Source organism: Pongo pygmaeus, chromosome 5, assembly GCF_028885625.2.
Source record: "Pongo pygmaeus isolate AG05252 chromosome 5, NHGRI_mPonPyg2-v2.0_pri, whole genome shotgun sequence".
NCBI lineage: Eukaryota > Metazoa > Chordata > Mammalia > Primates > Hominidae > Pongo > Pongo pygmaeus.
This window is the reverse complement of record NC_072378.2, coordinates 1,586,140-1,603,657: the sequence shown is the minus strand read 5'-3', so window position 1 is coordinate 1,603,657 and position 17,518 is coordinate 1,586,140. Positions and strand designations below refer to the sequence as shown.

General features: G+C 42.2%; 1 protein-coding gene across 1 annotated transcript in view; it reads left to right on the top strand.

Annotated features, from left to right (window-relative positions):
• GMDS (GDP-mannose 4,6-dehydratase) overlaps nt 1-17,518 on the top strand; it is a 616,989-nt gene that overhangs the window by 505,220 nt on the left and 94,251 nt on the right. Inside the window, exon 9 of the mRNA XM_054491027.2 lies at nt 8,464-8,560. Within this exon, the coding sequence (XP_054347002.1) occupies nt 8,464-8,560 (97 nt within the window). The remainder of the gene's footprint in view (nt 1-8,463; nt 8,561-17,518) is intronic.

Sequence of the window (17,518 nt, the reverse complement as noted above, 5' to 3'; positions counted from 1 at the left end):
AGCACATTTAATGAGCTGTGCGAGGTAGCGTGGACACACTGAGGCTTATTGAAATGCTAGCTCTGCATCAGAAGATCCGTTCACTGTCGTTTTCACAGCCAAGGAGAGCCATCTCTGGTCTTGTCTTTTTGTTATCATTATGATTATTTGATCTCTTCAGCTACCCTCAGTAGGCACCACCTCACAAGGCTTTTTCCGTTGAATTCATCTTCCTAGTCTGACTTCCTAGGGATGAAGCATAAGAAAAGACTGTTTGAGAGGAGAGCCTCCTATTAAGTAATTTCTCAGTCCTGCTGCTAAAAAGAAAAAAGCAAGGCAAGTATTGACCAGCTGACCACTCTTACTGAAATTAATGTTTGAGGAGGCCTCCCCACAGAAATGGCCATGCCCTTTTGAGAGGGCACCACACCCTTTCGGCTCAGACCACGTGAAACAGGTGTTGTCTGGGCCCAGGGTGGGGCAGCCCAGGAGACTGGCTTGGCAGTCTTGGCTCCAGCACCCCTTCCCCATGTGCCATCTGTAAATTGTTCAGCCCTGTAAATTTGTGTTCCTCCATTTATGCACTGCAGATGATGCTACTTGCCTGCCTCTTGGCGTATGAATTCAGTAAGTAATATTCATAAGGGCCCCACGATAGAGAAATCACAGAACAGATGTAGGCGTTAATCTTAAGAAGTGCCTTCTACATGAACAGCTGTATAATGGGTTTAAATTTCACATTTTTTGTTGTAGATGGTTATTCCTTAACTACAACATAACAGCTCGGCTTAGTACTGCCAGAAGCCCCTTACTTAGAATAATTATCATAAATAAAATGGAAGAATTCTAGGCATGGATGGAGGCTAACCAGCCTCCATTTCAGTAGCAATGCAAGAGGCCATACACAGCTAAGGTTCTCATAGATCCAGGGTTCACCGTTTACACTAGTGCTGTATTTTAAATGTTAGAGTGGCTCTGTGATTAAAACAGTGGTTCCCAAGCATAAAAATGGCATCCGCCCTCGTTTCTCCTTGTCCCACTAGCAGGTCGCCCTGATGCCCCTTGGAAGAGTGCCTCCTCCTGACCTATGGCCTCAGCCCTCTGCCTGCTCAAGAGGCTCAGGCTGCCACTCAGCCTCCCCATGCAGCCCTGGCCCTCTTTTTTTTTTTTTTTTTTTTTAAAGACAGAGTCTCACTCTGTCACCCTGGCTGGAGTGCAGTAGCACGATCTCAGCTCACTGCAACCTCTGCCTCTCAGGTTCAAGCGATCGTCCCACCTCTGCCTCACAAGTAGTTGGGACAACAGGTACACACCACCACGCCCAGCTAATTTTTGTATTTAGAGACCTAACATGGTTTCACCATGTTGCCCCGGCTGGTCTCAAGCTCTTGGCCTCAAGTGATCCGCCTGCTTCGGCTTCCCAAAGTACTGGGATTACAGGCGTGAGCCACTGCATCTGGCCTCTGGCCCTCCTTTGGGGCTCCCTCTCATCTTTTACAGATGCCCCTTCAGAATCGGGGTCCCTCCAGTCACTGCCTGGCCTCTCTCTCCCCATGTTCTGCCAAAAGGCATCAAGGAGCCACCTCCACACACAGCCTCACCCCGTCCATTCAGCTCCCAACACCCTATCCAAGTAGCTTTCTCTGATGTGCCCAGGGCCCTGCTTGAGTCCCTGCATCCTCCTGACATCTGTCCATCATCACAGTTTGGCAGTGCTGACTGCCCTCCTCCCTGGGCTGCTGAGGTCGCATCCTTCACCTTGGCCTGCCTCTTCCCAGGGTTGCCTGCTCCGTCTTCTCTGCAGATTTCGTCTGGCCACCCTGTTAGGGGCTTCTGTGGTGATGCAGGATCTGGAATGTTGATGGCGCCAAAGATGTCATCCCCTCCCCATCCAGAGGCAGGGTGACAGGGGAATCCTGTAAGGAAGTGCTGGGTCTGTAGCGGAGCTAGTGTGACAGAATACCCATCCCTGGGGCAGAGCTCAGGCTGGGGTGTGCTGAGGCCCATCTTCTTCATTGCAGTCTCGCTTTCTCTGCAACGTAGAGGGGCCTGCGGGGAGGGGGTGAGTCACTCACACTCTGCTACTTATAAAGCTCACATTTATAATTCTTTTTTCCCTTCTTTATTAGATGTTTTTGTCCAGTTACCCCGGCACCCTAGTCCTGGAATCATTCTACAGGAATTCTCACGAATCCCTGCTGTCTCCTACCCTCTGCTTCCTCCCAGCCCATTTCCCTGGCTAGGCCCATGTGCTAGGGAATGTTCTGTGCTCTGCTGTTTGGGGCGCTCTGTGGGCCCTTTCCAACATACAGAAATGTTTGTTGTTCTGCTGTGGTACACTGTCTTATTTAAAGATAATTATTTGTTTCTGGAAATTCTATTGTACTATATTACAATTATTTTGGCATTTATCTCCATGTTTCCAAATAACATGTCGTTATTGATTTTTCCCTTCCAGGCCTTATCTGTTGGCCTCCTTTTATTCAAAACAAGAGTTTTGCTCTCTTTTTCTCCCCTTGACCTATCCCTCCATTCTCTTAATACTCATTTGTTATATTTTAATTTTGGAGTCACGTCAATATTTAGTGTTACATTACCATGACTGATGAATGCTATGCATTCCCAGTAAACCACATTTATTTTATCTTTTTTATTTTTATGTATTTATTTATTGAGACGGAGTCTCGCTCTGTCACCAGGCCAGAGTGCAGTGGTGCGATCTGGGCTCACTGCAACCTCCGCCTCCCGGGTTCAAGCGATTCTTCTGCCTCAGCCTCCCGAGTAGCTGGGACTACAGGCGCCCGCCACCGCGCCTGGCTCATTTTTTGTATTTATAGTAGAGATAGGGTTTCACCCTGTTGGCCAGGATGGTCTTGAACTCCAGACCTTGTGATCCACATGCCTCGGCCTCCCAAAGTGCTGGGATTACAGGCGTGAGCCACCATGCCCGGCCTATTTTATCTTATGTGTACAGTTGTCATTTGTTTACTGTAGAGCTAACAGATGCCTTCTTTCTCTGTTCTATTCATTTTCTATGTACTTATCACTACCTTTACCCCATACTCTGCTCCAGCTGTGCAAATCACCTCTCTAGGCTCTCCAACCCCAGTTGGGCTGTCAGTCACATCTTCCTGAGGCAGTCCTAGAGCCTCTGACCTGACCCCGTGTGGACTAGCCAGAAGGTCAAACCCTGCTGTGTCACTTCATGCTCCTCTGGGGGGCTCTCTTAGCTGCTGTCCTGCACGGAGCCCCTATTTCCTGACATCTTATTCAAGACTACTGGGTTTGGTGAAGCAAAATCATAATTAGTTTCCTGAGAAAGATGCCTGGGAAACAAATACTTTGTGACAAAATATACCTGAAAATATCTTTAGTCCAATCTCAAAATTAATAATGTTGCTGGTATATATTTCTAGACTGGAAATAATTTTCCTTCAGAGCTTTGAAGGTGTTACTCCGTTGCCTATTAATTTGCAGTATCACCATGGGAAACCAAGAGCCATTCTGACTCCCAGTCCCATCTGTCCCCTCTGGAAAGTGGTTCAGACCTTCTCTTGGTCCCAGTGGTGTGGAACTTGATGTGAGGTGGGTCTAGACCCATTCATTATTGGGGGGCACCCTTTCGGTGTGGAAATGCATGTGCCTCTCTGCTTTGATCAGTATTCTTGACTTATTTTAAGAGAGTTGTTTGTTCTGCTCCATTTTTTCTGTACTCTTTCTGGAAATCCTGTTATACTGACTGCCCTGAGGCACTCTAATGTTCTTTTCTTCCTTCTTCTGGTTTTTCATATCTACACCTTTTTGCTCTACTTTCTGGGAGATTTCCTCAACTGTATGTTTAAAATCTTCTCTTGGATTATGAATTTCTATGTTTTGTTTTCAACTTCTAAAATCCTGTGTTTCATGTTGTTTCTTTTTATGTAGTATCCTATTCTTGTTTGTTTGATGTCTTTGCTGATCTCTCTGTCTGAGGATATCAAAGGTAGTATATGTGGGGATTTTCTTGTTTGTTTTATTTTGTTTCTAATTCTCCTCCCCCTGCTTGTTGTGTTTCCTCCAAGTTGCTTTTTTTCAGTTTGTTTGTTTTGATTTCTATTTTTCATATATGTGATTTTCCTTATTTATTTCCTGTCTCGTAATACTTGGTTTTCTGCTTCTTTAAAAGTGGGGGGCCTAAAAAGCTACTTGTGAGTTTTCAGAGCATAGTCAGAGCTTGTGGCTATTTTATTATAAGAGGATTTGACAGGGCCTTTTAGTTGGAGAATCTCTGATGCCCAGAGAAGCCTCCCCAGTGTCTTCATTGGAAGGAAACACACCTGACTGCCAGCCCACAGAGAGCTGGATGATGGGTCTCAGTATTCGCCATGCATACAATCACCTAATTTCCTCTGTCTTCAGCATGGTGACCCACTCTTCACTGAGCCTATAGCCTTCAGTCCAGCCACCTTCTACCTCAGGGAGGGTGAGGCAGTGAGTGCCCAAGCAGTGCAGAATCGGGGAGGGAATCAGGCCCCAGACTGCTGCCTACGGAGATTTGCAATCAGGTCTCACTTCCTGAGCATTTGGGAACTTCTGCAAGTGTAAATTGGGGCCATTCTCAGCTCTCCCACTGTTGGTTTAGGAGACTTTTCTAGGACTTCTGCTCAGTCCTTTAACACTCATCCATCTGCTTTCCAGCTTCCAGAATTTGGTTTCTCACATCTCTTTCCTGCCCTCTTAGCTCACATGAGTTGATTCCTTTTTTGAAAGGGGTCTGCGGAAGGAGCAAAAGTGTGTGAAAACCACCATCTTTATCCAGAAGCTAATGTTTCCTCCAGGCCTGCCTTATGGCACTGACTAAATTTTAGCTCCTGCAGCTTCCTACTTCCATACCCTAATTAAATAGCCTTTCTTCAGAATAATCCCTGAGCGCTTTTATGATATTTGGGTCACTACGAGGAGTGTGTTGCCCCCGCCCCACTTAGGTCTAATAGTCCCCAAACTTGACTCATGGTCACTACAAGCAGCGTGTTGTTCCCCACCGCCCCGACTTAGGTCTAATAGCCCCAAACTTGACTCGTGACTGACTTTGCTTTTGTTGTTCCTTCAAAGGAATGCCGAGTTGAGTAGATTTTCATAGCGCTTTATCTTGCCTTATTGTCCTTGATTCTGTTCTTCTTCGGTGCTTTCTGTTGCTATTTAATGCCTATTAGGAGCCAACAATTTATTTTAAAAATTGAATTATACAGGATCCCTGCTTGGTGAGCTGTTGATCTAAATTAGTGGGTAGTAACTCTTGTTAATTAACCGAATCCTCTCCTCTCTGTCAAGCCACCGTCATTTCATTAACAGTGCAGCCCTGCTTTGAGTCATAACATCACTTGTTAGGACACGTTAGCTGTTACCTTTTACTTGTTAATACAAGTGTTTCATGTATTGTTGTAACTGAATGTTTTTTGGCACTTGGCCGAAACTTTTGCTTACTTCCCTCATTCAGACCTGGTGCAAATTAGAAAGTGGTTTTTGCCAACTCAATTCAGCTTTGAGCCATTTCCTGATTACATTTGCTTATTCAATGTAGCTATATTAATTGTACAGGGCAATGCCATGCCCTTAGAGACTGTTTTGACTGTAGACAGCATTTGCAAGATGGAAGTTCAGCAGACAGCGTTCAGACAGTGGCAAGAAAGTCGTGCAAGGGAGCTGGTGCCTGTTGAGCGCCAAAGTAGCACCAGACCCAAGTCTGACTTTCAGGCTGTATTTAATAAACCCCTCAGAGAGGGAGTGTTTCTCCTTCAGCCTTTTCCCATTTCAGCTAGTGTTACAAATCCCAAATGTGAGTCTATGACCAGCAAAGCAATCAAAGAGAATCAGTAGTAGACACTAAAATTCAAGCAGTCTAGCCATGCAGTCCGCTGCTATAAACAGGAATTAAATGCTTTCCTTCAGCTGAGGGTGAGGCGATACCATTAACCTGATCGGCCAAAGCAGGAGTGGGCAACTGGGGCCTGTGGGCCAAATCCCAGCTGAGGCCCTTTTTGTTTTGTTTTTGTTTTTTTGTTTTTGTTTTTGTTTTTGTTTTACTGTCCTGGAGGTAAGGACAGGTTTTACAGTCTTAAAGGGTGGTTTAAAAAAAGAAGAAAATAATGAGGAAGAAAAAATAAGAAGAGGAAGAAGAAACAGAAAAAGAAGGAGGAGAAAGGAAAAATATGTAACAGAGACTATATGTGATCTGTGAAGCTTTAAGTATTTACTGTCTGGCTCTTCACAGAAACAGTTTATAGACCCCACTAAAGTCCAAATACCCCTCAGGTACGGCCTCAGTCCTCTCCTGACTCACACACCCCTCCTAAATCAAGAAAAGCTCTCCAAGTCTTTACCAAGACTTTGTCGATTTCAGTATGTGTGTGTGTTTGTGTGTGATTTTTTAAAAATTGAATTATAAATAGATTTGAATCACCAGTTCTCATGTTTGTGGCATTTGAGATTTACCAGTGGAAGAACAGTGGAATATTGATGTGCACATAAGTCAGCATGGCCAGCTACAAATGAAAAATCAGTCAGCAAAATTGTAAATGGTATTTCTGTTAACGCTTTGACTTGGTTGGAGATACTATCACGCAAGTATCTGCTGAACTTGTTTCTCTTTGCGAAGTACGAAATGTGAGCACAAATAGATAAAACATGCCTGTGAAATACAAATATACTTTCATCTACTGAAAGCCTAACCAAAATTTTTTAAAAAAGGTTCTACTTAAACAATTAACTTGAGAATTAGATAGTTATTAAAAAAAAAAAATCATGACAACCAATTGTCCTCCCTTCCTGTGGATATTAGCTAAGATTTGGTCTTTATCCAGAGGAGATGTATGAGGGTAATCATTCCTTTAGGTTATGTTTTAAAACACTTTCAATTTCCATGCTCCAAAATACCCACTTACCGTTTCCTGGTGAATTTTCCAAAAACTTAGCTCTGATCCTACCTACCAATTCCCTTGCTTTGAAATTCTTAGACCTATATGACCTGCCAAATTGATCTAATCAACATTAAGAAAGAAATGAAAACAAATTACCAAACATCCCTTTTTGTGTTAATTAATTAATATAAAAGTCATGAGGAAAATGACCAGTTGTACAGTTGTATATTATTCAACATACTGTGCTATATAATTCTCTGTGTTACAGGCCAATTTTCATATTTGCCTTGAGTCCATTGGTAAATTCAGCACACTAACAAACTGATTATTCCTCCAACAGTGAAATATTTCCCCTTTGCTACCAAGAAGTGATTTGACAGAACATTCAGGTGATTCATCAGAAATAAGGCTTATGAGGCCAGTTGATGTCTTTAATTCTCAACCTATTCCAAAATATAACTGGGATCAACATTCAATGTTCATTTTCAGTGGTGCCTGGGGCTTACATAGTCAAGTAACTAATTTCGTCTTCCCCGTGGTGACTGTGACCCTGAGAGCACACAGAATTGTCCTATGTCCATAGGACTCATCTCCAGCTCATAATGCAAACTGGTTCTAAGGATAAACAGTAAAGTCAAACATGTCATACTTGTTAATTTCTTTTCTTTCTTTGCAAAAAAAAAGTTTATATGTAAAAATAAATAACCCAAATTCTATAATATTATAGACATCCAGACGTTACCATTAAGCGAGTGGCTTGATTTATAAAAAAATGAGAACATAAAATGGATAAGTAGAATTTTAGCGAGAAGGTAATCTCGAAGCATATGAGCTCATCCTGCATAGTGTGGACTTGAGGAGTTGCTCCTGGGATCCTTACTGCTGTCAACCGTGGATGTTCAGCGAAGGAAACTTGCGTGCAAACAGTATCCTAGCTAGGTCAGAGGAGGTTATAGGAAAGTAATATTGATATACCCTCTCTCAGCAGGAAACAAACAATTAGTTCTGTACTTTTTGGAGGTTTAATCATCGGAGACTTATTAAGGGGCCACCATTGACTGGGGAGAGCAGGAGAACTTGTGTGTGATCCAGGGATGCATTGAATGGTTAATTAGGTTACGAAACTTATTCCCAAATGGAATGTGTTGAATTGACACTGAATATCCCTAAAACTACAAAAGAAAGAAAAAAAAGGGAAGACAAAAGACATTAATTAATTTATATTAATTAATTTATAATAAGTAATAATTAATTGACCAAGAATGGTGTAGAGAAATACAAAATCTTTGAAATCCCTGAAAGTTGCCCAATTTTATTTTCTGGCTAATCTGTTCATTTCTAAAGTCTCACTTCTGAATTCATCATGATTTTCTTGAAAAGGAAAACCCCTGCCCTTGCAAAACAGATCTAGAAAGGCTTTGAAAGTCGCCATTGCTGTAATAATCAAGTAGAGCATCAGCCTGTGCTGCTGTGGTTAATGAGCTTAAGCGCTCCTGCAGGGAGAGCGCTGGGGCATCCGAAGGTGCTACAGCATGGCCAAATGTTCCCAAGCAATTAGGAGCTGATTCAGTGTTTATCTTCTTTACAGGTGGGAAGGAAAGAATGAAAATGAAGTGGGCAGATGTAAAGAGACCGGCAAAGTTCACGTGACTGTGGACCTCAAGTACTACCGGCCAACTGAAGTGGTAAGGACTCTCTGGCCACCCAGTGCGTGGCCACATTTGGCTGGCTGGCTGGGAAAATGCTCTCATGGAATGCCTGCTGCCAGCCTTTGGAGCTGTCAGTTCAGCTCCCTGGCATCCTTCAGCATGCATTTCCAAAATCAGAACACAGTGAATTCAATTTGAGATTATCATTCTAACCACAAACTTCGTTGCTCTATAAAGGAAAACAAGAGTTAAACCCACCAAAAGAAATCATTGATTTCAGAAATGGAATCTCACATCACAAGCAGATCTCCTCATGTTGGTCTCCTATTCTAATGGCTGGTCCCTGATAACCTACAGGATGCCTGACTTAACAACGCCGTCCCAAACCTGCAGGACATCTGGGGCCTCTCCAACCGTGTCTGTGTCTGTGTACTCATACACAAGTCCACACTTGCACACTATACCATAAATGGTCTCCCCTGCTTTTTATAAGACTCGGGTCAGGGACCACCCTGTCTGTGAAGGCTTTTCTGGCCGATACATCAGTACTGCTGAAATTCCTTCCCACTCCTTTCTTCGTATCCACATTATATGCTATACATAATTCTATTATAGTGCCTATTGTAACTCACTATAATCATTTGTTTACATGTCTTTCTCTCTTTACCAAATTGTGAACTCTTTGAGGATAGGGACTTTTAAAAAATATCTTAAGGCCTGGCACTGTGGCTCACGCCTGTAATCCCAGCACTTTGGGAGGCAGAGGCGCGCAGATCACCTGAGGTCAGGAGTTCAAGACCAGCCTGACCAACATGGTGAAACCCCATCTCTACTAAAAACACAAAATTAGCCGGGCGTGGTAGCGCATGCCTGTAATTCCCGCTACTCGGGAGGCTGAGGCAGGAGAATCGCTTGAACCCAGGAGGCGGAGGTTGCAGTGAGCCGAGATTGCGTGCCATTGCGCAAGACTGAAACTCTGTCTCAAAAAAAAAAAAAAACTTAGACTAGACTATAACAAGGTAGGTACTTAATAAATACTGACTGATTGCTAGATGGATGGGTGAATTTCTAAATACAGAAGTTCCTGTGTTAAAAAATGATTGTTAGAACATAACATCCTCCTTTCCTAAATTTATAAAGCTGCCTAGCTTGCTGTTATTGCTTTAATGAGGTCCATCCTCACTATGGAAGCAAAACTCAACATATGAAATATACCTAAAGATAATAGAAAGCATCATCTCTAGAGAGAAACGTTCATATGTGTTACCTAGTGAAGTGAACATTAACTGTGAAAATTGAATTTTTTTGAAACCATTTTCCCTATGTTCTGAACCAAATTCCTATCTGTTGTACAACCTTGGAGAGGTTAGGAAAACCCCAGTGAGGAGAGACTGAAAGTGAATCGGTCATCACTTACCACTCTTTAAAATGTCCTGTTTCAGGCAGAAGGAAAAAACTGTATTTCATGCACTCTACACACAGGAGGAAATAGAAAGGAAAGGAAGTAACCAATGCTTGGGAGAGGTAGGGCTGTGGAGTTGTGCATTGTCCGGGCACAGGGCGTGGCCGGGGCTCTGACACAGTGAACCATTGTTCCCGGTGCTAATGGAGAGTGGGTGTGCCTAGGAGAGGATGTGTACTGGCCCTCAGGGAGGAAGATGCCAGCCACGCTGTGCTGACATAGCAAGGACTGCCGGCTGGAGCCCTGAGCTGTGCTGCCATTTGACTCTTTGGCCTGATGAGGTGCGACAGAGATGTCAATTTTCTGGAACATTGCACAGATCGCATATTTACGCAAATGCTTTTCTGTATCTACAATCAAAAATGGTCATCTCAGAGAAGGAAATTTACTAAGCCAACAGAAACCTCAATTTTTACAACTTAAATGTGGCTCTTTCCCCCTCTGACACCAAAATAGTTTCAAAAGCTAGGAAGTCATTAAGAATGGCTTGTCTGTCATTCCTACTTAGACAAGGTGTGGGATTGATAAGGACACAGAACAAAAGAATTCACTGAACAGGAAAAGGACCCTCAGACTAACAAGACTGTTCTTGAATCTGCATCGACCCCCTTTCCTGCCGTGACCGACGCCGCATCCCTCCCGTTTCTTTTGTTCATTCAAATGCTATCATCATACCTGTTCTGCAGCTCTGTTGACACTAGCATTCTTTGAGTATAAGAGTGGTGTCTGATTTCATATGCTTGCTTTATTTTTCCACTGATTTGGCTCTCTCCTGAGCTTCCCTTTACTGTCCAATTTTGAATCTTGAACTACATTTTATCTTTCTAAGCCTCTAGGCTGCATTAATTTCATTCACTCCACTTCAACTTAATATTCCACTGGGTAAGCTTTTCCTGTATGGTGAGACTAAACTTTTAACCTCATTCCTCAGAACAACAAGTTTTCCTAAAACTTGGATCAACTTGACAGCCTTCTGTTGAATTGCCTCAGGGGTGAGAATATTCTTCCAGTTGAAAGGTAACCAGAACTGGAGACTACATTGTAAATAAGCTTTTAGTTAGGTGTGAGGTCCCAACAGCCAATGGTCTAGAGCCATTTTGTATGAATCCTGAAAAGCACCAAGCTTCTCTGAGGTTTGTCCACATTCAACTTAGGGTAGATGTGGAATTCTCTCACATCTAAACTGAGTCTTTCCTTCTCAGGGTCTCAGTCCATCCTGCACATGCCAAAGGCTTCTTATTTTTCTTGTAGTCTGTAAAAGTGCTTTCACTGATCAGCTTAGGTCATCTGTCCCCCAAGATCTTCTGCACAGAGGGACACTCAAACCAATAACTATGTCTTCTCAGAATCATTTCAGAATGACTGATAGAAAAAAAAAAAAATGCCATAAAGAGGCCGAGGCGGGTGGATCACAAGGTCAGGAGATCGAGACCATCCTGGCCAACACAGTGAAACCCCGTCTCTACTACAAAAGATACAAAAAATTAGCCGGGCGTGGTGGCGGGCACCTGTAGTCCCAGCTACTCAGGAGGTTGAGGCAGGAGAATGGCGTGAACCCGGGAGGCGGAGCTTGCAGTGAGCCAAGATCATGCCACTGCACTCCAGCCTGGGCCACAGAGCGAGACTCCAACTAAAAAAAAAAAAAAAAAAAAAAAGCCATAAAGAAAATTTGAAAAAAAAAGTGGTGAGGACACATCAGGTCTCAGAACACTGATATCCTACAGCAAGACTAAAGGGAAATAGAGCTTTATATTATGTTTTGAATAAGACTCAGAATGGTCTCAAAAATGGCCCTCTGCTCAGCAAAGACAGGTACTAGCTTGAAAGAGGCCACCAGTGATTCTGTAGAGGTAGTAGTTCCACATGTGCTGGTAATTTTTTTTTTCCTCATTGATTTAGTGTCTCAAAACCTTCAATATTGCTTCTGCACCAGTGTGAAGTTTTCGAAGTGTTTGTTCTGGACTAAAGACTCCGGCATCTAATTAAAGCTCAATTGAGCAACATTTTTTGGTACTCTGCCTACAGGGGTTTGTTACCACAGAGAGCCTGATCCTGGAAATTAGACTTTAAATTTTCCATCACTCCTGAATTCTGGTATTTGTTGATGATAACATTAGTACTTGAGTTCTGTGCCACTTAAGACCCCTGTCTTGTGTACAATTTTCCATACATGCGCGCACTGACGCACAGATTTATTGCATTGTGTGTTCATTCTTAGGGAGAAAGTGGTAATTATGCTGAAATGTGGGCCTGTTGACCAAACTGCCTGAGTTTAAAACCTATTGATTACTAGCTGTGCGACCATAGGCAAGTTCCTTAACTTCTCAGTGCCTCTGTTGCCTCATTTTTAAAAATAAGATTAATAATAGGACTTCTTTCAAAGAATTATTGGAGAATTAACAGAGTCAGTTATGCAAAGTACTTATTAGTACAGTGTCTGGCGCAGAGTAAATATCCAATATTGATGTTGTTCTTAACCATTCATTCATTCACTAAATATTTATCAAACACTGTGCTAGACCCTAGGAGTACAATGATGAACAAAACAGATACAGTCTCCACCCTTGTGGAGATTGCAAATGTAGAAATGATAGCAGTTCGGCCAGGCATGGTGGCTCACACCTGTAATCCCAGCATTTTGGGAGGCCGAGGCGGGCAGATCACGGGGTCAGGAGATTGAGACCTTCCTGGCTAACATGGGGAAACCCTGTCTCTACTAAAAATACAAAAAGTAATAATAATTAGCCGGGCAGGGTGGCGGGCACCTGTAGTCGCAGCTACTGGGGAGGCTGAGGCAGGAGAATGGTGGGAACCCGGGAGGTGGAGCTTGCAGTGAGCCAAGATCACACCACTACACTCCAGCCTGGGTGACAGAGCGAGACTCCATCTCAAAAAAAAGAAGACATGATAGCAGTTCCTGGAGTCCAGGATCTTTGGAGAAGTAGAGCGACATTATTAGTGAATTGTGCAGACTAACCAGCCAAAAATAGATAATTAAACATACTTGAAGCGTCTAGTGAATATTATTAAGCACTTTTTTAAATGCTCATTTTTTTCTTGGTTTTCACCCTTTCTGATCCTGTTTCTGAAAGTTCAGGAGCTACTCAGTAGTGCAGAAATATTGTGTAAATATGAGAAAACTAGTATTGACCTATTAATGTATATAAAATAACCACAAATATGTCTTCTTCTTCTTTGAGAATTTTTAACTTAAAAATTCACAAAGGAAGGATTAATGAAGTAATCATCCTAATGTGCCAAATTTTTAACCACATCAAATGGTCAGTCCACTAAAAAAGCAAAACAAAAGAAAAAAAAAGCAAAGAGATTTTTTCAGTCAAACAAACAAAAAGTCCCTTTTTTTTCTGCAGAGCATCTTAGGAAATGGGATAAAGGGACACATTCACAGACCCAAATCAAGTATTTTTCATGAAAAGTATCTTGGCTTAAACTCTACTAGCTGATGTTTACTCCTTTTTTTCCTTGCTACACTGTTTGTCTTTAACATTCATTTTTCTTCCCATTGTATTTTTAATCTCCTCAGTTGTGATTGGTTTTTGTTTTATTTACTTAGATATCTGATATTTATTCCTAATCTTTATAGATATCAGGGAAAAATCATGGGTTAAAACCTAGAACTAAGAAAGCAATAACTTCAAAGAAGTCCAACAAGCTAGTTAAAACAACACCTTCCTCCTGTAAAAACATGTGGCCTGTTTCTGATCAAATTACCATATGCTTGTGGAGTTCTCCTCCCCACCCCCCGCAAACTTTTCCTAATATTTTTCTGTAAATGATGTTAAGTTAAATGGCCTATAATTGCTTGCTCTATCTCATAGCCCTGTTTAGAATAATAATATGTAACACTTTCCAGACCTCAGGAACCTGATCTGTCATCAGAGGACTTATATAAATACCAGTCAGAGCTTCCCTCAGTTCTGTCTCCGCATTTGGGGGTGAAAAGCCCTCGATACACTCACCAGCCTGGCCTTTTGTCCTGAAACTGTCCCCCTTTTCTCCCATAGCTGTTCTCACCACCTTCTCACACTTCCCCTCCCAAAGCAGGAAATTAGATCCCCCCACTCTGTCCCTTCATCTGTACCAGCTCTGTTAGAAGCCAGTCCATTCCTCCCGGTCCTGCTCCTTCTGACCTCTAAGGCTCTAATCCTCCCCTCCACCCCTGTTCTTCTTTGTTCCTTTCTCTGACCAGTGGGAGCCAGGGTCAGAGGATGTGGAGAGAGCAGATTAAGGATGAGTGCCTTTCTTCCCGCACTCTTGGGCCTATAGAAAGAGAGGCGAGACTACTCGTTCTGTAAGGTCCCTTCCCATTTTAATATCTGGCATCCTCTGCTCCCATAACTTTCGGACCACAGTAGTGTGGAATGCTGATCAGAATACTTCCTCTTCTGTAATTATTCTCTGAACTTCTTACTGCTTGTATTTTATAAATAGTTTATATCTCTAAATCACTGTTTATATATTTTAAGCCTCCCTCTTAGGCTCCTCATACTAATCTTTATATCCTTCCTTAATCACATTGGCCTTTCCTGCCCTTTTCCTTCCTTGGACTTAACCAAGGGAGCTTTAAGTTTCAGTCTCTTCAGTTGATTCTTAAATATTCCACTATTTGTTTTCCATACTTCATAGGATTGCATACAAAACCCCAAGGGCCATATAACATTCCTCCTGAAGCCTGGGTTCTTTCCTTGGTTGCTTTCCCCCCTCAAGAGCATTTCATATCTAATGAAATAGTAATTGTGTACTGATTGTAATACCCCCAACTTCCTCCTTTTTTCCTTGAAGTTTCTTTATTATCAGATCTAGATTAAAATGATGTCATTAAAGACTCAAAAATCTTTATGGCTATACATAGCTATGTATCTTCCTTTATTTAAGAATATTTTTTGATTTATCCTTAAGTCCTTCTGGTATTCCTAATGTAGATATGTTCATTACTTGCACCCGTAGAGAATTCCTGCAACATCTGTACCTTTTTTCCATAAAGCTATCCAGGTGATGACTGACTATCCTCATTTATAATCATAATGCAGACTTACTGACATCTGCAAAATAAGTTTCAAAATCTTTTTATCATCTTAAAAGTTTGTTTTAGCATCTGCATCAACTTTCCATAGGAGGAACAATTAGTTGTTGAGCTCAACTTCTACCTAAAGTAGCTCTGAAGTAGATCACCTAAAGAATAGAATTACTTATGAGAGATCCATTCATCCCTGATGTGATTACCTGTTCCATCTTTATTTTCATCTTTAGCCGATGACCTCTGTATTCTAAAATCTAAAAAAACCCTCTTTTTTTTTTAACAAATCAGCAGTGCTCTTCCTGTTCTACCAAGCCATATTTATCTTCCAAAATAACAGCAATCCAAAAATCTGTGTTCATGGAGATTTCACAGATAATACTGCCTGTGGTTTCTCTCACCCCATTCTACCTCATGCTCTCGATAAGGTTAATTATTTTTTATCAAATTTGATTGTTTTCCTAGCACCTTCTTTACTTGAAAACAGTTGCTCTGCAGACACTAAAATATTCTGGGGCTGAAATGTAGTCATGCCCATCTACCGTGGGCTCTGCACCACCTCTCTCCCCCTGCATGCCTTCTCCGACCTCACTGCCCACTGTTACATCTAGTAGCAAAGGTAAAAACTCATCTGGCTCCTTTTGTCATTAACTGCCAAGGTGATAGGTCCACCACTGACGGGCTTCCATCCCAACTTAGTAGCTCTGATCTGCCTCCTAGACAAATGCTTAACAGGTTTGGCCCGTCAGTAAATACCTGGTTTCATTCAGCTGTTACTCGAAATAGGAACTGTCCTTAATAGCAAAATCTAGCTTGTACATTTTGTAATGCTGTCATCAATTTGCTAGTTTCCTGAGTAAATCAGGTATGCCTTGCCCCCATGAAAACCTGGTATAAGAATATCCAAACTAAAAAATAAGTGACTGTGTAGGTACTAAAAGATTCTGCAGGTTTTAGGATTTATTACAGGAATGTTTTAGATAGTACATTGACCATGCACATTTAAAATATAATTCTGATTTACCTTCAGCTTCTCAGATATATATCAGTATATACGAAAATAAAATATATGGTTGAGTTCTTAACATTCAATTTGAAAAGAATGTTTATTGAACATTCCATTACCTTAGAAGTAAGTCCCAGTCTAACACCAAGAAATTTAAAGATAGATGAGATAAGGTCCTTGTCCAACAGAAACTCTCACATGAAAGGGAAGCAGCTGCGAAGCTGCCAGGACAGCCCGGGGTGGGGTGGGTGTAATGAGGGACTCACTGAACCAGGGCAGCCCAGGCGAGAGAAACAGTGACAGGTGCCGGAACATGGCAGAGATGGACGCCATGGAATCAGAGTGGACTGAGGACATGTGGAAGAGGAGACAGAGCTGAGGGTGACGCCCAGGACACAGGCTGACCATGGTAGTGAGGAGGTGACGATGCTGGAACCCAGATCAGAGATCCAGCGAGAAGACTTATTTTGCAGGGGGAGGTGTTGAGGTGTTCTGTCACACTCACGGTGCCTTGGGGATATCTGTGCTGCAAAATCAGGGAGGCAGTTGGAGCTGGAGGCCTAGTGTAGAGAAAAGAGGTCAGGGCTAGGGCCTAGATGTGCAAGATGTGCAAGAGTTGAAATCCTGACATACATAAACTCCCTAAAGGAGCATTTCTAGGGGGAAAAAAGAGTGTGCACAGGGAGCTGGTCGCAGAGCCAGGCAAATTCAAATTCCAGGAGGTAAGTCTCAGAAACATATTTTGAAAAAGTAGGTTAATAATTCACAGAATACACAAACTAAGCACTTGTATCTGAGAGCCGTAGGGCCAGACTAATGTGTAAAGAGCTAATATCAAAGAGTTTACATCAATTGGCAGATGATTACTTCATCTCAATCCAGGAAAAACTGAGTTTCAGGGGGCAAGCAGAGACCCAATTTCAAATCCCTATGTCCTGGAAGTCAGGTTGCAAAGCATTTTCAAATTCTTAAAGATGAAAAGGCTTTTATGAGTGTAAGGTACTTTGTGCTGCATATTGTCATTTTATTAGTCATCATTATTAATTATCATTATCATATACTCCTGTGAAAGTATTAGTTATCAAAAGACATCTTCTGAAAGGATACTTTGGGCTCTTCAACTCCTGACATTTTTTATTTAAATATTTATTTTGTTTTACACCTTTAGAGCTTCATGAAGAAAAAGTTACTTGTTCCTTAGTACTGCCAGCTGTGTGCTTCTTGACCCGGGGTAGAAAAGATGATCGTGGTGGAAGGTAGGGATAAGCTGAATTGGTGATCGACTTCTGATTCTGCCTAAACGGTATGTTTCAAGGGAGTGTGACAGGCGCTGAGATCCAGCAAGCTCTATGGCTCCTCCTAGAACTGCAGTATCCCCCAGTAGGCTAGAGAGCAGCCACCAAGGGCGACATCAGGCTGTCATCTGCTTTTATCTGCCAACCACCCCCCATGCTCCTCCCTTGGAAAACTGTCTGCAAAAACCCATCT